Source organism: Toxotes jaculatrix, chromosome 4 (assembly GCF_017976425.1).
Source record: "Toxotes jaculatrix isolate fToxJac2 chromosome 4, fToxJac2.pri, whole genome shotgun sequence".
NCBI classification, from domain to species: domain Eukaryota; kingdom Metazoa; phylum Chordata; class Actinopteri; family Toxotidae; genus Toxotes; species Toxotes jaculatrix.
The window spans coordinates 19,614,184-19,642,117 of NC_054397.1; the positions used below are offsets into that span (position 1 = coordinate 19,614,184).

Consider the following 27,934-nt stretch of genomic DNA (forward strand, 5'->3'; position numbering starts at 1 on the left):
GAGGTGACTGTAGTGTTTCTAAAGGCACACAGTTCCATTTAAAAACCATACAGAATACAGGTTGAATTATGAAGATTTCTTAGATTATGGTGCTTTCTTACTTTCCTAAATTCTCTGGAGCCATAATATTCATCAAAGTCGCAGCTTCATTAATAGATAAAGTCAGTTCAAATCAAAGATAGAACAGAACATCTGTGCCATCAGTAGGTAACTGCTGGGACTTGGGGGGCTTGGTTTTATCCATACCTCTCATTGCACTGTAACTCTATTGTAGGTGTTTATTTCATTTTATCTTATTTCTATTGATTTAATGTTATGCTTTTAATTTTTTGTGTCATTTTTTTGTCTTATATCTTTTGTTAATGTCTTATCTTATGTAATATCTTTTGTAGCATACTTTGAGTTGCCTTGTTGGTGAAAGTTGCTATATAAATAAACTTGCCTTGCCTCACTGCAAATGACTAATGACACCTGAGATGAAAGGCAGGTGTTATAACATTGTCTTAAACTGAAACAAAACTTAACAATAATAAACTGTGAAGAACTAAATGTGTATCTGTCTACCTGGTTGCTTATCATTTTCTCAACTACTGCCTACAAAGATTTTGCATGAAGTTTTTTCTTTTTTGGCTCTGTAGTAACTCTGGTGTAACAGCAGGGGGCTGCAAGGCTGTGAGGTCAAAGCAGGCCAACTGGAACTGGTCCTGGGTGTGTGAGAGTGGCACTAATGTGGCATAAAATTTGGGAAAAAATGTGTGCGTGGGGGGGGGGGGGGGGGGTACAAGGAACAACAATCCCTCCCCCCTTTCACTCACAAACATGCACACAAAGACAACATACATACACACATACATACACACAAAGACAACATACATACACACATACATACATACATACACACATACACACATAAATAAATAAATAAATAAATAAATGGCCAAGACCACTACATGTATTACAATACTAGGACTCGTTTGAAGTCCATGTGCCTATCTGTGTGTGTGTGTGGTTTGTTTGTGCTCTTTTAAGCCCACGTTGTGGGGGCGACTGCCGCCCAGCCCACAATGCACCGAAGTCCTACGGCACCTCCTACGGGTGGTGGGCCTCCCAATCCATGTTCTTAACAAATATCACCACAGGGATGAGAAAATGCGAAAAAGCCTCTAAAGTCAGAGCATGTTATCAGTCCTCTGTTGTGCCAGGAACTGATTTAAGGCTAGTGCACAGGACGGCAGTGATGAGGTTTATAATTACACTGAAAAGTAGGGTATTGCATAAAGCAAAGTTCTTATAAGCGTAATAGTATAGAAGTAGGAATGTGTGTGTGTGTGTGTGTACCTCCTCCTTGTAACTGCTGCGATAGGCCTTTTCCAAAGGTCTCTCTAGGAAATTGAGGCTGATCTTGTTGATGGGAGGCTTGAAAAAGTAATCCTTCATCAGACTGTGAACCAGAGGAAGAACAAGATCAAATATACAGTTATATGGGTTTCCTTTTATAAATCAAACAGTGCTGAAAACATACACCTTCACTAACAAAATGCATCCAGAATTCCAATGTATTCACTTTTTGATGATATAAGAAGTCTGCCCTACAATCCTGAACATGATAGGTTGTTTAGAAAAATGATTCGATACACAGATACACGCCCTAATCAGAAAGGTTTATATTATTCATATAATTGATGCTTAACCAAATGGATCCCTTCACTACAGTTCACTCTATCACACTAAGCACACATTATCTGGCACCGTTGAGCTGCATTATCATAAATTCTACCTTTAACCTCTCTGCTCACCTGTCCTCCCTGATAACATCCACAAAGTGGGCGTCGCTCTTTTCTCTGAAGTTCTTGGCACGCAGCTGGATCAGGGCGGAGTGGTCCATACCTGGACCCGCTGTCCCTGTGCCCCCAGTCATACCTAGACTGGTGCCAGTCCCTGTGCTAGTGCTGGTCTTCTTCTCTTTCTCCTGGCGCATGTCGCACAGAGAGCTCTGGCTGGCCCGCACCGGGTCTTCTAGTGGGGGACTCAGGAGGCCGTTGGCCGCCCTGGGACTGTGACCTGGGATGAACTGGAGGAGGAGAAGGAGGAGGACAAGGTAAAGAAAATGAAAAGGAAGAGAGGGACATGATTCAGAAGATGGAGGAGAAGATGAATAAGAAGAGCAAAGGGAAAGGACACAAAAGGGAAGCGACAGCGGGAGTGACTGTTGCGTAGCTTAAGTGACAAATGCTTCAAGGGGTGCTTGACAAGTGCACTTGTGCTGTCACCATACACGCGTGTGTGTTATACCTTGGCACTACTAGTCTTGTGCTCTTCCTGGCAGCCATTCAACACAGCCACATCATCACCCTGCTCTGCCCCCGCAGACAAGACGACACTACGGGACACACAGGGAGGCTAGAGAGAGAAAAGGACAGAGGGAGGAGTGGTTGACGAATAAAAATAGATCTTCCAGAAGAAGTACGAGACATTATTAGTTTATATATCTCTGACTGACAGTTTAGTTATTCTCGGTCAAACGGTGTAGTCTCCGATATCATTACTTTAAATGAATATGAGAATATGTGGAGTCATCGTTACTGGCTGCATGAGCCACATTTGGGAGTAATGAAAGGGTGAAATTTTCCACCAAAAACTCCTAAAGTTTTCAAGTACAGTCACACAGTCACTTACCCCAATCCTGTCTGGTGGTTGGTGGGGCAGCAGGGGCTCTGCAGCTTGCGCTCCTCCAGGGATGAGGTCCGGTGTGCGGGGCTGTGGACAGGAGGACAGGCCGACCCCTACAAAATCCCCACCTGGCAGTCCCACCTGAGAACAGCCGCACTGCACGTTGTGTTCCAACTTCCTCCCTGAGATCAGGTAGGTCTTCAGCCCTGAGGGGAGAAAAAAGAGAAAATCCCTTCTGTTTACAACTTCATTATCACGACTTTCATTTTTTTCCTGGTTTGTCTTAAAAGTGACAAGAAAAAACTAGAATTCCTGCCTTGCGGTTGTACGCCTCCACCATCCAGTCAAGTTGCAGTTTACAACCATGTCTGTTCAGACTCATATATTTTGAAGGAATGTATTAAGACATTAAGGGTATTTTGTCATTATTAACACATAAATTCTTGAGTTATGGCCAAAAACATGCTTTGTGAGGTTATAGTGACTAGACCTTTGACCTTTGACATTTGACCAGCAATGAACAATATGTTTATTCCAAGCATTCACTGGGCAACAAATCTCCTAATGTGAGGATTGCATCTGTGTACTCGTATCAAGTGTGGAAACAAAAAGTCAGTCAATTATTGATTGTAATAATTCATAATCAATTAAGTAAATTATCAAATACAAAACACCAAACAAGCTGGTTGTAGGTTTACACTTTTCATACATTATTATGAAATACAACATTTTTTTTGTTGTTGTTTTTACTAAACCTGACCTAAAATTTTAAAATAAAAAAAATTTAATTTCTTAAAATAATCTCTGAATGACAATCGTTCATGATTTTGGACTTTTTGACTTTGGAAAATAATGTTTTGCTGTAGACATACCCACACTGGCCAATCATCAGCCACCCTTTGTTCATGCACACGCATGCTGACAAGCAGGTGGTAATGCAATACTGGGTGTTTCACCAACAATGTTTGCAAATCAGCCCACAGCTCTGGCCATGTTCACACTGGTGTAGGGCCAACAAGGAAATACACAAACAGTGGATTAGTGTGATGGCTCATAGCCAGCCGCTATCAGCCTGACCAAACACACAGTAACCTGGCTAGCTGGCCTCTTTGTTCAAACAGCTAAAGGTGCTAACCTTGTTAGCATGGTGATGACTAGAGAAGTGACTATAGGCCATAAAGGGACGTCCAGGAGTCTTTATGGGCTCCCTGCTTCAAACTGATTACTCATCTTACATTTCATTGTTGTGTACACTGTTCACTCAGAAAAGGAGCCCCTCACTTGGCATCCCTGCTCCGTAGGCATGATCGGTCCCCACAGCACAGACTGAAGCCAATTTTGAACACTGCTTCTGTGTTTTCGTAACAACCCTACAGACTCTCATTCCTGCATCAGTGAGTGTTGAAGAATGTCAGATAAAAGGCTTCCAGGAGAAATATACTGTATCAATGGATGTCTAGTTCACCTTTGTATACGAATTTAGGCATATTTTGAATGAATTGCAAAACCAGACCATTTCCAGATATTCCAGATAAAAAAAGCACCATGTGTCAGCTTTGTTACTCACAAACATTATGTGTTACTCATGGTATCAAGGAAATTTGCAACTGAACACCTACCTGTGTAAAAAAGCAGTCTATCCAGTTCCATTTTATGAAATTAGGAGCTATTTTCTATTTATTTATTTATTTATTTTATATATATTTAATTTTTTTTAATTTATTTTTTATTAAACAGAAAAAGTGATGCCTGTGTAAGTGTGACTGATGAGCTCCTAACCCATATGTGAAAGCATGTGCGTCAGTAAGATGCGCACTAGGTGTGTTCGTCATTCGGCTTATGTGCCTCGGTATACTTGGAACATTTTTAGTGAATCATCATCATCCTTCCATTTCTCTCGATCCTCCCTCTCTGTACCGGTTACTCCCTTTTTTCTACTCTCTCCACTTTTTACACTTAATCAAAATCTGATATGCAAAGAGAGGAACCACTTCAACAAAACCCTGGATACAAATAGGATCTACATTTTGTAGAGCGATGTCTTTGGAACTTAATACTACTCCTATGTCAGTAAATGTTGTCCAGGTTTTCCAACCTGCTACTAACAGTGACAAGCTAAGGGAACGATTGAATGCTTGTGATTTTAAAATTTAATGAAGCAGAATTAGAACTTGTCTGAAAGATCTCAAAGTGAACACATTATTAGCAGAACTAAAGCCAATTTCTGTGATTTGGTGTATGGCTGTTTCACCGGTCCAGGGTTAATCTGCCGTCAGCTGCATGCATACAACAACATGCCAGAGGTTAAGTTGGCCACTGTGGACCCAATGGGCCTGATTGAGTTACCCCACAGTTTTTTGTCTTGCTTCCTTGTCTGCATAAATAAAATTAGTTATGAATGCGTAACTCACAATGAACTTATCTTCTGGAGGCACTGTGTGTTTTGCTCCATGCCCTGGGACAATGTAGACTTGGCAGATGTCCCAAGCCTTTAGGCCAACAAGAGTCCTAACTTAGGGTTTGAGCCCTTTGCCAAACAGGCAACAAAGGCCATTTATGAGATCTCAAGCCACTTGCACACACACACACACACACACACACACACACACACACACACACACACACACACACACACACACACACACACACACACACACACACACACACACACACACACACGTACATACACTGTCACGCAAAGGTTCAATGCTATTCTCTGCTGTCCATTAGCTCTTAGGAAAGAACTCAATCAGATTTTAATGGATGTTAACAGGGGCCTTCTGTACAACAAGCGAAGCATATGGCTGCGAACTGCTTAATGATGGCTCGTTTGCCTCTTTCTATTTTGTTTTTGACCTCCAATCGCTCACTGACCGTCACACAGAAACATACACAGGCCCCTGTCAGACAGACAGAAAGTCAGTCTACTGTGAGAAGCAGCTTGGACAAGTGAAAGGGTGGAAGAGGAATAGTGGAGCTTATACAGGGAGAAAGGTAAAAAAAAAAAAAAAAAAAAAAAGGTTTAAAAAAAAGCTATTTTTTGTTTTAACATCATTTCTTTTTGTTTGCAGTATACTGCATTTTCCCTCTGTGATGTGACAGAAAGATGTAAAAATACACAGGTACACAGAATGGATGACAAAGAAAAAGAAGAGAAAGAAGGAAAAAATAGATTAGTGGGGAAACATTAAAGATGCAGGGCACGAGGGGTCAATGAATGGTCTGATGAGTGTGTGAATGATGTGAACTGAATGCTATGCCCTTCGCAGTCACCAGATCTTAACCTAACTGAACACCTGGAGGAGATTTTTGACTGACATGTTAGACAGCACTCCCTCACAACCTTCATCAGAACGCCACAAGGCAATTTCTTTTGGAAGAACGGCATTCAGTTCAGAGTTTTAGAGACTATGGTAAGAATCTGCACCAAGGAGTGAGTGTTTAAGCCAGGACCTAAGGACATGATCAGTTCTTACTTGCACAGGTAGCCTCCAATTCCTAGTTAAAAATGAAAAAAAAATCAAGTTAGTAAATTATTATTTTTATGATACAATAAGTAATGTTTCTGTAATATAATGTTTCTCTTGGAGGCTAGGTGTTGGTCTTAATGTCTCTTAATCTCTCAGTTTAAGTGTCTCAGTTAGTCGCCACAGTGTAACAGCATGAACAACACCAGGACCTTTGAACTGAAAGCAGCTAAATGGGATTCAGCCTTCATTCATTACTTACACCTGTGCTTTTCCTGCTGTGAGGTCAGGTCTATTAGGAAGATATCAAAGATTACAAAAAAGTAAAGTCTCCCACAGAAAACAAAGGCACAAAATCTGTAAAGCAGATTATAGCAGCAGCCCAATGACAACAATTTATGTAAGAGTCCTTAGCGCTGAAAAACACACTCTGTGACCTGCTCAGCCGTCACCTTTTAGTGACAGTGACTGATTCAAGAAAATGCTTAACTTCTAGAAAAGTTGAATATAACGGGCACAAGTCACAAATAAATAAATAAATATATGTATACAGTATACAGCATAGCTGCTGAAGTGAGAGAAAGAAACTGATTTAAATGTCTTGAATTTAAAAACTTTTCTTTTTTTTTTTCTCAGTACAGGCCAGAAAATATTCTCACTGGAGATGCAGAGGTGGGCAGTGACTAGGCACTTTTTTTGTGATCTTCCCTCTTACTCTAGCATGTGTCCTGAATGACAGGAAAATGCTGATGAGCTGGAGACACAGAACAGATAGCAAAACCAGAGTGGCAAACGGTGTAGAGATGGCGAGGGAGAGGAAGAGACCGAGAGTACTTTGAAGGTCACTGAGTTTAGCATGCCTCACATAACCCACATTCCTTGTCTACTTCCATTTCAGCTTTCTAACTTTATCAACAGCCAGCTCTAAACTCTAAAACAGGCCTTGAATTGTGAGGGCGCTGAAAGGCTTGACAAAACGACAGTGAAAAACTGTAGTTTTCCAACACTTGAGTGCACAGTAGGTTAATGTGTGTATGCTTGAGTGCAAAGGTATGAGTGTCAGCTACCTTCTTCATACAGTAAAGTGCCACATGTGTCTTCTGTGTGTTTATCCAAGCCCCAAGGCATGAAAAAGCTAATCCTTTGCCACTGAGTTTTTGCTGCCTCAGTCATTGTAGCACATAGTAGTGCTTTCTTGTGAGTGTGTGAGTGTGTGTTTGTGTGTTTGCGCATTGATCTTCTCCAGGCTCTGTAAAGGCAGCACTCTGGGAAAGAAACTGACACCAGCACTCTAAAGTCTCAATGCAGCTCAATGGTTTTTATTGATTTATTCAGACCAGCTGGCTGGAGCAGGGAGGGTTCAGCTAAGGACAGCTACTACTACTATTACTACAACACACACAGATATACAAACAAAGACAAAGAAATGCCGATATATATGTGTATATATATATATATATATATACATATACACACGCACACACACACACACACACACACTGGCCAAACCAGAGGTCCCAACCCAACCTGAACTATGTGTGATAGCATGAGCAAAACATGGAAATTACTGACTTTGGTGTGGCTTTATCATCTTAAAGTTCGTACTTGTCAGCCATGCTCACTATTAAAGTAAACCAGCTCCCCTGATTTTCATCAGACTTTTTTGACAACACGTTTTTTTCTCTTTATGTTCATTACAGCCACAGAAAATGCCACCGTCCAATAACAATACAATTAACATTGTAAACATTATCCCTTCTGTAAAGCTGACACTATCTAGAATAGGCTCTGTAAGGGGCTCAAAACCAGTTGGTTTTGCAAGTCAAAATTTAAGTAGTACTGCACTTGAAGAAGTACTGAAACTCTGAACTTTTGTAACACGGAGGAGCTAGATGTGTCAATGCAAATGTCCAAATCGTCTGAACCGGATGTTAAACGGACGTTACCCTGCCAGCTCCCTAGTACAAAGTCCGTGTAATGTCTGATTGAGCCGATGTGTGAACAGAGCAGGTGACTGTCTGGAGAAGTCGCATCAAGCACGTGGGTGTGTTGATGATCTTTCCATCCTGCCTCGTGCACGTTCTACACAGGCACAGCCCCTCGCCTAAACCAAACAGAGTATTTCCAGTAGGTGTGAACACGTCTCATACATATGGACAATGTCTAAATGTGTGAAAGGGAAACTCCGGACAATGTCCGGAACTGATTTTCGAGATACTGTCGAAAGTTCATACGTGAAAACAGCTACAGAGATACCTTTAGGTATACACACAGATGTTCATGTGAGCATTATACTGCTTTCATTCTGCAGATCTTAATTTAACACACATTCAAATTAAGTTTGACCCCATTCGTGAGACCTGATCTGCACCTGTAGTTACAGACAACTCACTGCTAAACCACAGAACTACATAAAATTACACATAATTACCTTGAATCAAATTAAGGTGAGTCTCTGTCTCGCTCTCCCACCCGGCTACAATCTCTCACACGTCTCATATTTTAGACCAGTTTCTTAAAGTAAATTAAATGAATAACCTTACCTAAAAAAATCCCATTACCAACAAAGCTTGCTCAGACTCAAAGCTTGTGTTAAACCCAGGCTGGGAGCAGGGTTGCAGACCAAGCCTGATTGAAGCACGTTGCCCAATTCAGAACAAATGAGTCTGAAGCAGCCAAAGTTGCACGTGGGAAGTTGCACTTGACAGTTAGTTACATATACATAGATATACATGTGTAACAACAAGACGTGCCATGTCTCACTAGAAGCTACCACTGATGACTACAAATGCACAGGGCACCCTGAATTCACTCAGAGCAGAAGACAAAAAATAAAAAAATGCAAAGTCTGTCCCTCAATCCAGCCCTTCACGCTAATGATGGTCTCAGCATCAAGTGTACACTAATTTGGGCTTGAGCACATACTTAACCACACACAAGCATTTAACTTATTATACTTGCAACAAAAAAATATTAACCAAAACTGACAATGGATTCTGAACTGCCACATCTGACCCCCACATGTGGGATGGGCAATTAAGAGATACTGCAGGTTGTCATTTCACTCCAGCAGGTTCCTCTTCTCTGATTCTGTGTGTACTCATCAGCACAGTGGGCTCTGTCTAACCGATCCAAATCCAAAATCTCCCACAGGCATTTAAATTTGATATCTGGAGACTGTGAATGCCACAGCAAACAATACATATCATTTTCATACTCATCAAACAATTCAATGAGCCCTGGTGGGCTATGTGAAAGCATAGGATCTTTATTTATTCAGGTTTTCCTTTAATGTGTCACCTGTCTTTAAGTTCATGATCCAGCAACTACAGGAATATGTCGTTTAATAAAACAGTGTTTCTATTGTTATCTCTGTACTAATTTTTTTATTCAGTTGCATGTGCTTCTACATGCCCAAAATAATATGAAAATAGAAACATCTGTACAGTGTATTGCATGCAGTGTGTGTGTGTGTGTGTGTGTGTGAGTTCATTTACAACCAACATGCCCCTAAAGGGCATAGTCCTTTACACGCAAGACGCCCTTTCCAAGAAATATGGAGCATCTGTCTGCCTCAGACATATTGGATGGATGATCTATCCGAATGGACACACACACACACACACAAGCCTGGCATTTCCCACGTGTATGACTCATCCAAGGTGCACTGCAGTGTGATCGCCTTTGCCTCTCATATACTTATATATTAGAAAACTACCCCAATGTGCAGCCATGCACACACACGCACACACGCGCACACACACACACGCACGCACACACACACACACCCATGCACGCATAAATGCACGCGCACACACACACACACACACCACGTCACTTTCAGAGGACCAAGTGTGAGGTGTGTAGACCCATGAATGAATGAATCAATGAATGAATGAACAGAGGGATGAATGGAGAGGAAGCGTAACTGAGCCGTCAAATTCCACAAGTACACCCGAAGACCATGCACACCGTGGACACACACACACACACACACCAGGAAATAACTCTTTTACTTACACACTCCCACTTTCCTCACACTGACACGCATACAAACAATCGCATTAGTGCTTAAATGACTGACAAATTAATTAATTAATTACCATGAACATTAACGTAATTTCTTAAGCAAAAATGTGGAACATTTGCTGCATCCTGCTTCTGAAATGCAAGGATTTGCAGCTGTTCTCTATATCATGTCACTGTAAAAAATAATATCTTGGACTTTTGGGGCATTTTTTCTGATTTGGAACTTTTAGATAGGCAAAGCAATATATCTGAAGATGTCTTCTTAGGCTCTGCGAAACTGTGAAAGGTCTTTTTCACCAGCTGCTGACATCAAACTGAATAAAAGATGAATTAATAAAGGACAAATTACTTGACTATGGAAATCATTGTTAGTTGCAGACCTATATTGCTCATCAGCTCTTACCAACATAACTGCTTGCTCACGCACATAATTGGGTAAATAACTGCACAGCTTTTCATACCTGTATACACAACTACTGACACACTCATCCTGTCTAACTCTACTGCTCACTAACACACACAAACTGCTGTAAAACAGTCCCCACCACAAATGCACCCCGAGGCCCTCGCTCAGCAGTCCTCCTGGGAGAGAGTGTGGATGAATGTTTTAGACTGAAGCTGACATTTCAGATAATCCCCAGAGGGCCGTCCCAATCCGGACTCTGCACTTCCTGACAAATAACCTTTGACCTTATGGCGGCTTCCAACCACATGATCAAAACTATCCCCAGTGACCCAAAGGTCACCGGCTCTCCTCTGGTCTCACACACAGAAAAGTGAGCAGAAAAAAGAGGGGGGGGGGGGACTTTAACATTTACTCACACCAATTAGGCATCAAAGCAGCTTAATTCAACCCCAAAACTGAAACAGTAAAAGGACAAGGATGAGACAGACATGGGACTAAACTTCCCCATCTCTCTTCAAGCTTCATCTAACCTTTTCTCCCATTCTTTACTTTCATCTTGCTGCTTGGAACAGTCAGAAAATAAACAACTCCAGCACTAAAAATAGACTTCAACTTGTTTTCCCTTTTCGCAGACTTGGCCTTCCAACTGTTCAACCTTCCTCATCTATCTCTAATCTCCCTCTTCAACTTTTTCTCTTTTGTGTTGCCAAAACTTACATCTCTCACCACCTCTCATTATACCTAGCTACTCTGTCTTGTCTCCGCTGTCTTGTTCTCTCATTTTTCAGCCATCTTCCTTTTACTTTCTACCACCACTCTTTCTTTTTCTCTATAACCCCCCCCCACCCCACCCATCCTCCACTGGTCGGTGGTGGGTCTTGACTACAGGCCTCATGCAATAGCACATGCCTCCATATTTGGACACGCTGATGGAGCCGAGGGATGAGGCTCTCTCACACGATCCTCCTTCAAATACCCTCCCATACCTCCCTCCCATCCTCCCCCCTTCCCTCTTTTGTGCCATCATTTTTAGTCCCGGGAGTTCCTTGCTCTTTCCCTCTCCTTCCTCCCTTTCTGTTTTCTCTCCTCCTCCTTTATCTCTTTTTTAAATCACACACTGGGGAATTAATGGAGCATCTCTGGCTGGGCTGGTGGGATCAGTGGGCAGTGTACCATGTGGCCATGAGTTCTTGGGTCTGGCTCTGTCACATCATCCCTAACACAAGTCAGGGTATGGAGACCTGGTTCTAACTGGAACCAGTCCCAAAAGACTGAGTATGGAACGCCATGACAAACGGTACCACTTACTGATTTCCAGCTGCTCAGGTTCCACTGAAAGTAAAGGTGATGATTTTGGGGGGATTTTTCATACATTTTGTGCACAAATAACACAACAGGAATTGGAACCAGGATTCAGTAACAACAGACTGATTAGGAGAATTGGAATTTGAATCACTAAAATCAAAGTCACACCCAATCACACCCTCCTGTTGCTGATCTTGTCAAATAGTTAAAGAATACACACATCCCTTTTTCAACATCCGCCATCTGTTTATCAATGGCTCTTCTCTCAGTAGGTCCTGCAAGTTTGTGTGTGTGTGACATGTAGTGCAGTGGGTTGACAGGAGCAGTGACGCACTCCAACTGTCACTGCGTCATTCTGATAAACACACACACGCACACTCGCAGCTGTTAACAAGGCACTTTAGTGTTTCACTTCACAGAGGCTTTGAGTTTCTCTCAGGAAGGCTGTCGCTCAGAGGCAGAGGACAGTCCTTGAGCAAGAAATGACCAACCTTGGTCCCTGCTGCAAAAGGGGGACGCTAATGATGACTGGCACGTCACTTTGTTTTATGAATGTTCCCACACTTGGCCACATATTAACTCTTAACACGCTGGAGGTACACAGTGTACGGTATTAAAATGTGCACTTGCAGCTGGATGACAGATGTTCATTCTCCTTATAAGGCCTTATCTTCACATAACATATTTTTGGGTGAGCATAAATGCGCTTCAACTGCATAGTCTCATTTGAGTCATGCAGTCTTTGCATGGGGTGATTCATTCTGCTGTATGCCATGATGCACGATGCCCCTCGTCAACCACACACACATATATACATACACACACACACACACAAATGCACACCCACCTCCCCCCGCTGCTCTAAGCTAGACTGTGGGAAATCCTTGGGAAAGGGTTATGACCAGAAAATATGCTGCTGCTTCTTCTCCCTTCTTCTCTCCCTCCTTCCCTCTTCTCTTCTTCCCTCTAATGTCACACAACTCTCTCTTTCCACAGACCACCAGGGAACAGTGCTTTTTATGGCAGGACTGGACTGATACAGGTTTTGTAGGCCAATGCATGTATTTTTAAAAGGATATCTCTGATTATGCTGGTACGCTGCATCTGAAAATACACATCCATTTCCATACTCAAAACATCACAGTCATTTGCAGTAATTTTTTTCTGATATATATGTATAAGTTGCCTCAACTGACCAGCATGCGATGAAATCACAGGATATATTGTAAACAAGAAAGACAATAACTCTCTAGCTCTTATACCCCTGCTGTCACTCTCCACCTACAAACTTCATGCTAATTCTCTGAAACCAAATGGTATGCTGGAAAAATAATTGTCTGAAGTAGGAAGGTTAAGGAAAAGTGGGCACACCTAGCAAGTAAGGCCCTTTGGTAAACAGATAACTCCCCTTTAGAGGTTCACTACAGATGGTGACTCTCAATGAAGTCTCACAACCATCCTCCACCACATGAAGGACTCAACTATCACCAAAAACAATGAGCATATGGTCAAAATAGATGCTACATCCTTTTTCATTATTAAGTTGATACATGCATGCAGGACACATCTAATGAGCTTCGGGACAAAGTGGTAAGTTTCTTAAAAAAAAACAAAAAAATATATACTTGTATTCTGTGATTTTGTGTGGGACACTTTAAACCTTTAAATAACTGAACAATTAAATTAACACAAAATGTTAACTGTATAAAAATGTTATTGCATGTCTTTCTTTGCACGCTCCCTATCTATTATTCACAACTGCCATTTAACACACCACCCCTCCAGCATACTGTACTTGGCATAGACATAGACATAGACACACACACACACACACACACACACACGGGGCACTAGAGACAACCAGCTGCTGCTGCCACACTGACACACACAGCTGTCGCAAAACAGGAATTTATAAGAGATGTCATATTGTACACAGAAAACACAAAATAACTCGCAAGTAAATGGAAGCTATTAATGTGCTGAAGAAATATGTGTGGCCCTATGTATGAAAGTTTATAGAATGCCATGACCCAGCCTTGAACCACAGACACACATGCATACATACAAACACATTAAATGTTTGGCCTCTGCTATTCTGAAAGTCATGCATTCTGTATGAGCTGGTCAATTAGTAAAAGTTTGTCAGGCGTGTCAGATAGCACTTTGCCCCCAGGAAATGAACTGTCTCAGGACTGCCCAACATGTGATGACCCGTAATGTGCATGACAAGGAAGAGATTAACATTTCCACCATTTTCCCAAGATAACATCACTGTACAAGTTTTGAAAAGCCACTTATTGTGGTCTGGTGGTCTAAGCTGCTGCTTACCACATAACCTCTCTCTCTTTCACATCCCACAGCGATAGAGCATGGATTCTTATTGTATCTTCACACGATTCACAAAGTGTTTATGCAAGCCAGCCTTATCAATATCTACTTAATGTTGAAATGTTTTATGGGTATTCTAAGCAACACATTTCACTGCAAGGGCCAAAACTACGGCACGGTGGCACCTGAGAATAAAATGCAAGTCACTTTGTGTGTAATGAAGCAGCTAATGAGACCAGGTAGTGAACAAATCCACCTGTAACAAGTCAAATTCCAGTAAATCATTACATGGCCTCATGTGGCCGTGATAAAGGCTATGAGATAATACTTTAGTGTCTCTGAAACACAGGGAACACACAAACACACATAGACTGTACAGATTGTAAGTAATGTCTCCAAACACAATTATGTAATGACTGCTCACATACAAACATAAGTATGTGCACCCTTAGGTCTCTATCACACACACACACTCAAAGAAACACACTGGAAAGACTGGACATACCTGACAACAAGATTAAATACAATATGAGCAGGTGATTCATCTGTTTGGAGTTCACTTACTTACAGAAATTACCAGAAATAGCACAGTGTGTTAGATTGACAGCAAACTGTCTGGAAACACTAGTCAAAATGTACATGTGTGTATGTGTGTGTTTGTGTTTGTGTGAGTGTGTGCGAGTGTGTGTGCATGCACTACACACCGGCAATCAGGCCAGGACAGGGCTGGGCATGCTTATCAACACTGAACACACACACACAAACACAGTTGACTCAACACATTCTTGGGCAATAGGAATGACAAACGTCTGGTGAAATATGCAGGGTGGATGAATAAAGGAAAGTTGATTCGACAGCTGTGTGGGAGACAGAATGAGTGAATGTTACTACAGATACATTAAGAGAGGGGAGACGCAGAAGGATTACAGGAAGTGCTCCTACAGGTCTATTAGGAGGCAGAAGGCAGAGAGCAATTGGATTCCTATTAGGAGAAAGAAAACTATCTGTAGAAAGCTCCTGCTATCAGAGCTGCTGGCCTCCCCTTATGTGCTGATCTGTAGCTGCCATTGTTAAATTATGATTTAGTGTCAGATCTACACCATCCTTTTGCTCTCGCGCTGCATTAATGATAATGGAATTAGGATGTACCTAATGTAATATTATAGGAGAGCATAGAGTCAGTAATGGTAGGTCCACTCCTGTGCAGTAAGTGCGTGTGCAGCACTGGAAAGTCAGACAGAACGTCACTAGCAATGCTTTTTTTATTTTATCTTTGAATTTCTTTAAACTTTGTTGAATTTAAATGACAGTTTGCTTGTTACAGGTTATCTTTGCCTGTTGGTATTGTCAAATGTAGAAAGTGTTCATATCCAAAACAGTGAATGAAACACACACTGCTGATGGGCTAAAAAAAAAAAGTGGTGGTCTTTTTAGAACAATAATCACTAGTTTATCAGTACGTAATAGGCTTAGTAATCAATGTTATAATACAAACAACTGTTTGAAAGACTTGTAAAATAAAATACAGATAAAATCTGTCCATCATTTGTTTTAATGGTAAATTTCACTCTATCAAAGGGAGAACATTTGATAATTAGGCTTTTTACTCTTAACAGAGTTAAGACTCTTTCACAGGAAGAAGCTAACAATAAGGGATGTGTTTTCTATTTCCAGTATGTTTCAAAGTTAGAGGATAACTTCATATGTAATGCAAGCAGCAACAGTTACCATGGCTGAACAGAAACTGAAAAGAGCTCTACATACAGAAACTAACAGTGTTTTCCCTGTACTGTTTACTGTGAGTCCTTCTGTATTGAACTGCCACAGTTTTATCTCAGCTGCCACACAAACCCAAATACAGTAAATAAAAATAAAAACACATTGAGGAATTCAATTAAATTGATTCTTGACTTTACCAACAGGCACATAAGTAACAAAACACTGCTTTAGTGTCTGTTAAAGACAATGTAATGTGTCCCAGACCATTAGGGTTGGATTGGATGGATAAGAGGAATTTTACAAGGTAGACAAATCCACCATCAAGTCACATAGAGCCCAGTTTAGGCACTTCAAGGGAAAGTGAGTGGTTAAACATGAACCCTGGTCCTCTTTAATTGCACTCCAGCGCTCTTGCTGCAGACCACTGAAACAATCAAAATGTATGATCCCAAATCAAAAATCCCTTTTTATCTTCATCTTTCCTCCATGTTCACATGTTCAGCTCTAATACTTTCATCCTGTTATCATACACACTAACAGCCAGAGGCAGGCAGACACACAGACTCACTTGCAAGATCATCTAGTCAAGCGATTACAGTTGACCTTTGAACCTTGCAGTGACAGCGTTTCTGAGAACCAAGGAGGTACACGTAGTGGGGGCAAGGCAACGCTATGATGGGTCACAGGCCTGAGGGCAACTGTCTTCCCTCAGCTTTACGCAGGGCATCACTCTCACACAAACACAAATCTAACACAGACACAGGGGGAAGAGAGATGTACGGTATGCATACAAAGAAACAGAGGGTATGTTTAAGATGGTGTGTGAGTGCAGGAGGAAGGCACTGCAAAAAGCAGAGAGGGAGAGAGAGAAAAAAGAAAAAGAAAAGGGAACATGTACACACGGATTTTACTGTGCAACATTTAAAGGTCTAAATCAGTCTCTAACCTCTGTGCTCACCTCAGTTCGCTGTGTATGCGTGTGCATCTCTCTATTTAAGTTATTTAAGTCACAAAGACTTAGATCTGTCATTTTGTTTTATGTCCTGCATGTCTTATCTTTATAATAAAGCACACACACACACTTTGGACATGCAGTGCTGCCACTCTCATTCTGTCTGTCTCTGCTGTAACTCTTTACTGTTAACCTCTCCTTTCTCCCCTGTTCTGTAATAAAACTTGAACCCACTAAAGACAGCTGATAAACTTTGGCTGCAGAAAGTAAACAAGTAATACTCTTCCTCCTCTACGGCTGTTGAGGCACTCTTGTGCAAGAGTGAGCTCTAAGTTGTGTCAAAGGAGATTTTCAGAATCTGTCAAATTGTTAATAATTTTAACAATGGTTCTGTTCTATTCGAGTCTGCCAGGAAGCCATAAGAGTGCGACTGTGAGCCAGCATGAACAATACCAGGACCCTGAAGCTGAAGGAGCTAAATGGAACTCAGCCATCATTCATTTTATTATTTACACCTGTGCTTTTCATAGTGACATGTCAAAATGTCTGCTGTGAAAAAGGCCTGCTGTGAACAATATAACGCAGAGCAGTGCTGATGAGAAGCTAGACAGCAAACCTTATCAAAACATCCTGAATAAAAGTGGTAAACATTCATAACATGAATGAGTGAGGAAAACTTCACCATCAGAGAAGTTACTGTTTCATGCAAACTCATGTATGTATTTCCACTGAATATGGCATTTAGATCAGGGTCAGTGAACTTCTGATAGTGTATTATGCTGTATTATGTTGAGCTACATGAGGGGACTTTGACTGTACTCAGTCTGCAGAGAAGGACTTGCCAATCAAGAACACTATTGACAGGTCTATTGTGAAGCATACGCTGGCTCGTAGTGGAAATACATTTCTTCACACCAAAACGATCCATCTGGCGAACAGATACGTCGATGATGTTTAAATTTGAGGTGGTTACAATGCTACCTTAACAGGAAAACAGAGGATAGAAGCAAATATAGAGTAGGACACCAAAAGCACATTACCCTGTGTGGCCTGGGTATAGTTAAGGATCTGCCATTTGCCGCTGCATATTTAGGTGACATGTTTGATTCAGCGCAGACTAATCAGCCTGAGGGCACGGACTTCTCACTGTAACTCACTGCACCGGAAGGATGAACTTGTTTGTACACAAGAATATGTCACAAAAGAAAAAAGAAAAAGAAAAAGATACATGCAGACATGAACCTATATGTGTTTTCAAACACACAGATATACACACACACAGAAAGTGCCTCCTCACTTACATAGATTGGCAGCGACAAGGTGCCAATGTCACCCTATGATACCATGAGAACAGTCCAGGGACCAAACCGCGAGTTGTCGGCAAATATACAACATCCTGTTATTCTAGACTGTAAGTAAGATAAAAAATTTAGTCTAATACACACACACCTGGAACATCCACAACATCATTTCCCCAAGCTACAACACTCAACAAGGGGAGCCTAAAAAGACATTAACGCAGCAGATACAGGCAGGATATAAAGACCAGCTAAACAAAAACCCAGGGCAGAAAACATTTTTCCTCACCACCTACAGTGAAATATGAGTGTGTTTGTGTGCTGGAAACAGAGAGACATGGCAGGACTGGATTAGAGTGGATGGAGGAGACACAAACAATCGAGCAGGAGGGACTGGGAGCAACCAGTGACACAAGTGAGGCAAAAAAGGAAAATGGAGGATGTAAAAATCATAGTCTGTCATCGGACATAAATGGAACCTAACACCGTTAACAACAGTGAAGACTTAAACCTTGTTCTCATTGGCCCGATGCAAAAGAGAATCAAATCCTGATGTGTTTCAGGGAAAAGATGCTAAAAACTAAATAAAAACCTACAAACACACACAAGCAGAAAGACGGAAGATGAAGGAAGTGCAGGCAAGAGAAGAGTGTGACGATCCACCATCTAAGGATTTGTGGGACTGAGTTGTCTAAGAGAGTGAATATCAGAGTGACTGATAGATGGACACCAACTGCTGAAATTCACGTTTCAAAGTGGCCCAATGATCACCTAAGTGAGTGTGTATTAGGTAACTTTTTTTTAAAGAGACAAATCTAGTGACCCAGTGGGGCAATTTTGACAGTAAATAATACATTTGGTAACTATTGTGATTTTATTTTGAAAATTTAGCCTGGTGGCAAATGTATAAATGGCTGGGCAGACTGCATTTGGCCTGCTCACTGTGGCTACAGGTAAGCTGCCAGAGTGAGAGCAGCAAATTCAGACATATTTAAACAGGTAGCTGCTACCATGACTTCCTAGTAGCTAATGTCCCACCAGCTGCCATCTCCTATAGACAGCCTGCACTGGCTCCACGGCTGCTAATTAGTTAGTCACTTGTGTCTGCAGATGAACATGTATGATCAGCAAGTATGATAGTAACTGTAATAGTTTGAAAGCATGAGTACAGATTTATTTTTTTTCCAAAAGTTACGTTGTAATTTTTCATTTTTAATTGACCTTTTTGCATTTTAGAGCAACACTGTCATAATCTTTTAATTTCATGAAACAGCGTCAAACTACTCATCTCCACGCGATATGCACATACGCTGTACTTTTCAGAAATTTGCACAGTTCAAACTTTAACTAGCCTAAACTTCCAATCTGTCTCTGAAATGCTGGGGGCCATGAAAATATTGCATATTTTTGCCTTGCATTTAAATTCCTCACTGCATACCTGCATAATTAATGTATTTGTCAACAGAGATATGACTCATCCCTTCCATGTACTGCACTGTTATGGGAGATTGTTTGCTGCTGCATCATCCCTCACAATCCATTACATAGATCACTTAGATAGAAGTGCATTTCTGAAACAACTACCAGCAAACTACAGCATCTTACCAACTGGCAGGTCAAACAAAGCTTGGTTTGCTAGTTCTTGTTGTTTAAAGGAGAGCAGGGTGACGGGTGTTAAGGGACTAACAGGAAGAGAACGGTTGAAAGCACGCTATCTGAGCCGAATCATTCAGCCTGCTGGGGGATCTATAGCAAAGCCTCGACTAAAGACAGACAGGCAGCACTAAAGCAGTGTTACACAACAGACCACATGCACAGGCCTGAGTGACAGGTGAGAGTCTGAGGCAATGAATGCGATAACACAACGAGGATAAGGAAAAGCAGAGGGAGAGATATGGAACGTGGAGAGGGAAAGAGAGAAAGACAGACAGCCAGAAGGACGCAGAGAATGAAAGAAATACACCAAATCTTTCAGTTTATCACTCGTGCTAATACTGAGCATATGAGGCAAGGGAAACAGAAAATATGATTTCTAAAACCTGACATTCAAAACTGTCTGTACTGGGGATTTTTAACAACTGTGTGACTTCTTTTCAAACCAAATAAATGACTTGGTTTTAACTGTTGTTTGTGACTTATAAATGGGATGGAAGAGAATGGAAAGCAATGGAGGAGAGCTCATTGTGCAGTTGATGGTATAAGCCAAGAACTGTTGTAAAAGAAAATGAAATATATCCAGCAATAAGAATTGAATGGTACCGACATCCCCAGACAGGCTAGAACTACACTGTAAATCGAGAAAAATGTCCAACTGGCAGCACTTGATTACAACAATTCACAAACTCCAACTAGAATGGATTTTGTTTTCAGATGGAAAGATATCTCAAGATATTCTGGTGGTGTGAAAAACCTCTGGCTAAAGTACCAACTCTGAGCAAACCAACATCATGAACACTAACAAGAACTCATTTCTTCACTGATGATTTTGACCACTCTCTCAACCCCCTCATAGACAAATCTCTCCCTCCAGCTATATTCAGTCTCCTATGCAATGCATGATTCTGACAGTTTATTTCTTCTCTCAACAAAAAGGGGTATATTGATTTCTCCCAAAATGAGACTGTCAATTTATCTTTTAAAAAAAACTGTGTCAGACCCTCTTTCTCTGTGCTACAGAAGTTTAACTGTTAAGGTCATCTCTTTCTCTGAGCAGGAAACTGTGAGTCTCTGTTTCAGCGGGAAACTAGATGCCATTCTCCCCCTTTTCTCTCCCTCAACAAAAGCTGCATGTCAATATCTCACTCTGTCACTGTTCACTAGTCTGGAAATAGAGAGTGATGGCACCGTTTAGAGCCAAGTGTGAATACACTCTGACATAAGGCCTGACAATAGAACAGACAGTCTCTGTTCGCAAGAGACCTAAGATTAGACGGTCCACGAGGAATTCCCTGCTGGAGAGATTAGCTCCACTGATGCTGCTTTTTACCGAGTATTGAGGCAGATTCAGAGTGTGTATTTGTGTGTGTGAGTGTGAGTGTGTCTGCTATGATGAAGGCGTTACGAGAGCTCCGAGCCATATCTTAAAAATCTTAACTTGATCTAACCAGCAGAAGAGAAAAGCAAGCAAATTTTGGCATTTTTAGACGCTGCGCCCATCAAAATGTTTATTTTTTCAGCCATCTGTTGCACCCCCTTGCACGAAATGCAAGGTCATGCTGTTTATGCCTTTTAAATTCACTGTCAAACAGACAAGACTATGTTAGCCTGAACTACTGAACACCACTGAAACAAATTCCTTTTTTTCCACAAATAGTATGATCCCTGCACAGACGAGTTGCAGACAGTCAAGTCAAATTTCTTTCCATATCTTCTACCCTCTGTCTGGTGTCTGCCTAGTCTCTGCACCATCACTCCACTATTCCCTATCCTACAAGTGGTGGGCACAATATGGCGATCAACTGTCTAATCCAATGGAATCCAGTACAATACCTGCCTCAGAACAGTAAAGCCGTTCAGCCCTTCTCTTATCAACTAGCGATCTCGAGCTCAAACATTCTGGCCAACCACAACAACAAGCCACAAACACAGTCAGAGATAGGAGGACAAACAGCCTATGGAGGCTGCACACTTTGAACTAGACTAAAGTGATTTTTGTATGATTCAAAACTGTGTTTAATCCAAGAGAAGGACTAATCTGTGTGGCAAAACTGACCTTGTTTGACTTCATCTAAACTGCTTGTTAAAATGACCAAATATATCAGTGAGTCACAGTCACATATTTGAACCGTCCCTGCTGTATATTCCAATTACTTATCCTGTCATCCTTGTGCCGTAACTATCCATTAATAGTATTACTATGCAAGTTGTCAACATCTGTCCGTAGTAGCAGGGATTTCATATCCATTTGTTGTATTTGGAGATTAAAGGCCCTAATCTCAAGAACACAACCCTCTCTCGTTTGAACACGGAGCTCCAAAACAAATCACTAGAGTTCAGCTCCAAAATAACAAATTTATCATTTATATAAATTCCTCATGATAGCATAAGGCATTTAGAGTCCTTGTAGAGTGGGTAATATCCTTAAAGTCCTTGAGCAAAAACATGGCATTAAATATATGCAGTGACTGCTCTATATTTCACAGATTTTAAATAAGTTCAATTGGTTTTTATTTTTAGAAAAATATTCCACAGGTAGTGACAGTGGCAATTAGTACTGACTGACTGCTACTGAATGTTGAATGATATCGAGTTGATACAGACCAAAACACATCCCTCTTCCTGGTGCTCTAATCTCTTGATCTTGCAGCCTGATCTCCTGTTTCTGTTGGGAAACCGTTTCAACAGGACTAACTGGTCAGATAACATATTTTAGTGATGTCTAGGCATGCAGTGACCCTCCTCAACCCTGATGACCATGTTCAAACAATGCAGACTTTCAACCTTTATCCTGTACATGTGTGAGTTTAATAAAATGTAATGGCCTCTTCTTATCCTGCATTTTTAGCCTTTGCTGCACTCTTCAGCTTTTTATCACAAGTTCGGGGCTTAGCATGTTTGCACAAACTCGTTGAACTTTGAAGATAAACTCGTAGGTAATTTTTGAATTGTAAATTTATCCTTTAAAGTCAAATCCTTAATCAGCGGGACCTGTGTTCATGACAAGTGATCCTCTCTTTCTGACCTATTTCAGTTTCTTTAATATATAACCTCTGTTTTCTGGATGAACACATGAAAACTCACATGGACGTCAGGGGTGAACAGTCACTTACCCTTTAGTTTCTCCACTGCACTCTGCCCTGCTCTCTCTGCTACCCGCCCATCCTCCCTCTGGTAGCGGTCATCCAGGAATCGGGCAGTGGCTTCTGACAGGTGGACCTTGCCCGCCACACCCAGCTGCTCCATCAAGTTAGCCAGATTGACATCATTTGACCATACATCAAACTTGAAGCGCTTCATTCCGAGGATCCCACAGAGCACGGTGCCCGTATGGACACCAACACGCATGCTGACAGTCTCGCATGTCTCCTGGCAGAACTGCTCGATGGCCTGGATCATGCCCAGGCCCATCTCTACACAGCAGTAGGCGTGATCCGGTCTGGGCTCGGGGCAGCCTGCTACACAGTAGTAGCAATCTCCCAGAGTGCTGATCTTCTCACAACAAGTTAGTTCGCAAAGCCGGTCAAAACGTCCAAACAGGTCATTGAGAAGGCCCACCAAGGCTGGTGCTGACTTATTGGCAGACATTTTGGTGAAACCCACAATGTCTGCAAAGAGGATGCTGACAGGCTCCATACGTTTCATATTGAAGGGCCTAAATATTATCTGTCCACGGGGGATGGAGGTCTTCTTGCGTTTGTGATTGTTGTGAGGGTGATTTTTGGGGCTTGTGGCACTTTGGGCTTGTGAAGCTCCACCGCTTCCTCCACCACCCACTGAGACGGCTGAGGCAGAGCAAGCACCAGAGGAATAACGCTTGCCAGAGTTCTCACCACCGCCCTCATCATCACCCTGCTTCATCAGCTCGTCCGCAACTCGCCGAGGCATGACTGAGTGGATCATGCGTTCCTTCAAGGCCTTCTCCACCTCTAAGTCTTTGCCATGCATGATAGCCTGGCCCACTTTGAGGAAAGTGCTGCGGGAACGCACCTCCGACATGATGAACAGGTGGATGCCAATGACATGGGCACACAAGTGGAGCAGAGCTTTAGCAGGGCCTAGCCAGCGGAGTGTGTCTCCTTCCCAGTGCGAACCCGTGCCCACTAACCCTGTTCCTGTTCTGGTCGTGTCATAAGTCATGTGAAGCAATGGCAGCCATCCTAATGCCTCAAATAATATAGAATAGAGAAGCCCCAGCATCACTGAGGCATACAGACGGACATGGAGAACACTGTATAACAACAGCAGAACTTCCATGCACAGGGAAAAGGTGCCTACAGGGGAGATGCAGTGGGTTGCTGCTTGGTCTGGTGAGAGATGTGAGGCATTCCCACCACCGGCCCACTCCAGTTCAGTATAACCAGCAGTCTGTATCTGAGGAGCTAAGGTGATGGCGAAGGTGACAGCTATCAGGAGCAAGGAGGTTTGGTTGTACAGCCGTGTGTAGGGCTGGGTGAAGGTGAACAAAAACAGGAGTACTAGAAGGACCAAAAAGGAGGCTGTGGGGGCTAGGAAGGTCATGGGGTTGCAGCGGTCACTATTGACCCCAAAGTACACCCCCCAGAGTACAGCTGCCACTGCAAGGTAGAACAGGACATAACGGAAGCGCCGCTGTGTTTGAGGAAAGCACCTCTCTTGGCATGCCTCTTCCAGGATGGGGGAGTCAAACTTGGGGTCCCAGCACTGGGCAGCAGAGCGTTCGAACAATGGCGGCGCCTTCCTGTGCGCCCTCGTAGCGGAGGTCACGGCCACTCTGGAGTCTGCTGAGCTGCAGCTGGAGGAGATACTGTATTTGTGGAGGTTAGGGTTCATTTTACTCACAGCCCCATAGCCTCCAGCTCCTCCTCCTCCTCCGGCTCCACTGTTGGCAGCCCTCAGTGGCTCATGTTGATGCACGTGTGGCGCGCTGTTGGTAATCCGCACGGTCACGGCGCCGTCCCCGCTGGAGTCGCAGCTCACTTCCGTGCCATGCATGAGAAGCTGCCGGTGATGTTGCAGTGTGGCCATATTGACTGGTGTGACGCGGGAACCAGGGGAGTGCGGGAGAGGTGTTAAATATTAATGATATCTTCTGATGGCGCTCAAGCAATTAGACGCGGTGCGTGGGCGCCGTGTGTGCACATGTGGCACGGAGAGGAGGGAGAAGGCTTCGGTGGGAGAGTGACGGGCGGGCAGGCAGACAGGGAAGGGGGCGGTGGGGTGGGATGGGGAGGGAGAGAAAGAGAGAGCAAAGGTGTTTGTTGGAATAATCACACTGCATGAATGGTGAGCACGGCACAGACGTCTTTGCTACGCACACAGCAGCCTGCACACTCACTCACACAAGACGCGCCGTTCCAGTTTCTTGAGCAGTTCATTATCCGACCCCGGGTTTGCGTCAGTACTCACATTACATGTATCCCTCTCCAAAGAGGCTCTGGGTTTGAGCCCGGCTTTCTCTCCAGCTGCGGTAAAAACACTGTCATCACTCTTTCTGCCTCCTGAATTGAACATCCTTCTCGGAAAGGACTGGTTAGTGATGCAACGGGTTTTTTTTTTTTCTCTATGCCTTCATCAAGTCAGTCCTGACGTTACATGACTGGAAATTACCTCCTCTGGATGTGCGCAATATTTCGATGCTGCTGACATTACAAAGTCAGACAGTGTCGGGGAAAAATGCCCAGATTTGTCTTCATTCCGAAATATATAACGTTGTTTGCGTTGGGGGGAAAAAGAAAAAGAAAAAAAAACAAAAACAGCGTTCAGGTCCAGGGCTTCATTGTATGGAGCAGATGCAGATACAGGCTGTCAACAGTTGGCGTTGTGCACAGCAAGTGGCTACAAAAGTTACACTTGTCCCTCTTATCTCCACAACATGAGCGACAAATGGTCAATTTCCACGTCCTTTCCTCTCTTTAAAAACACTCCCAGAGTCTTGTTGTTATGAACGGAAAGTAGTGCTAAAATAAAACAGTGAGGACAGTATGAATCCCGTCATCATATAGCATCAGAACTACGAGAAAAAATGTAGGAAAAAAAGAATAATTTATCAGTCCTCTCCTGAAAAAAGACACATTCTCGTTTTGCATTAAGCAGCTGGCTTTATACACTGCCAATGTTTTACGTTAAACGTAGGCCTAGTGCCAAACTAACAAAAAGTGAGCAAACTGTTAATTCCGTTAATTAAGAAAAAAAAGTGGGTGATCATTAAGGCGACTTTACCTTCCACTACATCCCTTCTCATGTGTTGCTCAGTGTGCTAAGGATCTGCATTTCTTATCCTCATGCATTCTCCTTCCATCTTTATTCCAGCGGGCCCTTGCAAATATTCCAGACTGAGTTATTTTGGAGCCCTGTCCAGTCCAAGAATCAGATCATAAGAGGCCTGACAAGCAGGCCTATTCCCACGGATCCAGCCCCGTCCTTTCCTGAACTCCCTCTCCGGATCTCCACCGTTTATTCCCCCTCTGGGTTCCAAAGAGGGGGTCGGGCAGGGGTATGCGCTATTCAAAGACGTGTAATCCGAAAAGAGAGGCGCAGAAAATACCATCCGCTGGCCCAAATTAGCGTAGGTTTGCCTCTGCTGGGAGTGTCTGCAACTTGTTGCGCGCAGTTGGCAAAACATACAGCTATGAGGAACAGCCTCGGTCGGAACAGGCTGGTCTATAAATAGTGATGATCAAAACTCTTGCAATAACAACACCAACGGCGTGTAACATCTGAATGCTTTCCTTCAACTTATTCTGTTTAATAGCAGGAGCGCTTAATAAAAAAAAAAAACACGTAATACTTCAAGCTCAAGTCGTAAAACGCGTGCAAAACGTCAGCGATAGGCCCCCTCTCGTTTGCAAAAGCTCCCAAACTTTTTTTTTTTTTTTTTTTTTTTTCCCAGGCCGTATTTCCTGCGTTTGGAGAGGAGACCCAGTTAGGAGTCTCTGGTTATTTGGAGCTGAGGCTGGATTTCCTCCCCTCGCATTCCCCTCCCCTCCCAGAGCAAAGAAGTAGAAAATCCCCAGAGCAATAAAGGAAACCCCTTGGATATCTCCTCGGTGGGATTATCAAAAAAAAACCGCCCCCACAAACAGAAATGTCTCCTTATCTCAGTCAATTCCTTAGGTCTGGATAGCACTAGTTTTCGCTGGCATGCATGTGTCCAACAAACACAACACTGTGCGCTCTGGCTGTGGTGCGTCCTCTTCCGTCCGCCGCTGGTTGCCACCCTTTCCACCCCCCTAATATACCTCTCTGCTGGAGTTGGGGGCTAAATAGGAGCAGACCCACCGTGGGAGTTTTGCGGCTGGTTTTCCGTCTTATCCGGGCGAACGTACTGCCTCCACTCCTGTAGCTGCCACCATCTTCGCTGTGACTGGGTCGGAAATCCTCCCCCAGCTGTTGTGGCGGTGCGGGTTGGTGGGACCAGCCTGTCAAGCAAACCACAGTTTAAAAAAACACGGTTTCCGGTCTTGCCTTTCAAGACGGTCGATACTACAGTTCAATATTTCAACCCATGACTCGCAGCCCATTGCCTTGAGCAAGACAATGGTCTCGAGAAAGCTACAAACAACAGAAATGATTTGAAATGCGCAAAAGTGTTTTGTTGGTTAAAGAAACCATTCAAAGGTGTGCATAAACAAAGAGCTGCTGTCATTTTGAGCCCTCAGTAAAAGCCAAATGGTAAAATTAATAACAAACGACATAAATTATAACAGTTATTATAAATACACTGAGGACAACAGTAAGTTAATTCTGTCCCAAACAGTGAACTAAGTTGTATATTTAACACAGAACTACTAGTGAAATGCAAAGAACTTGGCGCCTTTAATTTGAAGGCCTGCGCTCTCTCCCTGGTTGTCTGTGTGTAACTTGACAGTGGGTGGTGGTGGTGGTGTCCGGAGTGGAGCTATGTTCATGTCACATATGAATTACTGCCATAACGTTTAAACTGCCATCTCTGATGTTTACTGTCTGATCTTTGTTGCTACTGAAAAGTGATTATCACACTCTTGACACTCAACAAGCACAGCTGAATAAACCACTTGTGCCTGATGAACAATTCGGTTTTTGTGCAGATCATTTTAGCCTGCTCTGCCAACCACAGACTAGAATTAGTGGCGCCCTGTCATGA

The 27,934-nt window shown here is 42.7% G+C and overlaps 1 protein-coding gene across 3 annotated transcripts in view; it reads right to left on the bottom strand.

Annotated features, from left to right (window-relative positions):
- Positions 1-27,172, bottom strand: part of adcy9 (adenylate cyclase 9) — a 36,579-nt gene extending 9,407 nt beyond the window's left edge. Inside the window, exons 1-6 of one of the 3 annotated variants that reach the window (XM_041036111.1) lie at positions 26,032-27,172; positions 22,944-25,769; positions 2,677-2,876; positions 2,293-2,400; positions 1,797-2,071; positions 1,339-1,441 (exon numbers count right to left, since the gene is read on the bottom strand). In XM_041036111.1, coding sequence (XP_040892045.1) covers positions 1,339-1,441; positions 1,797-2,071; positions 2,293-2,400; positions 2,677-2,876; positions 22,944-24,837 — 2,580 coding nt within the window. In that variant the 5' untranslated portion in view covers positions 24,838-25,769; positions 26,032-27,172. Of the gene's footprint in view, positions 1-1,338; positions 1,442-1,796; positions 2,072-2,292; positions 2,401-2,676; positions 2,877-22,943 lie in introns of all 3 variants that reach the window. The other 2 variants (XM_041036112.1, XM_041036113.1) reach the window with 2 other exon arrangements.
- Positions 27,173-27,934: the final 762 nt, after the last annotated feature.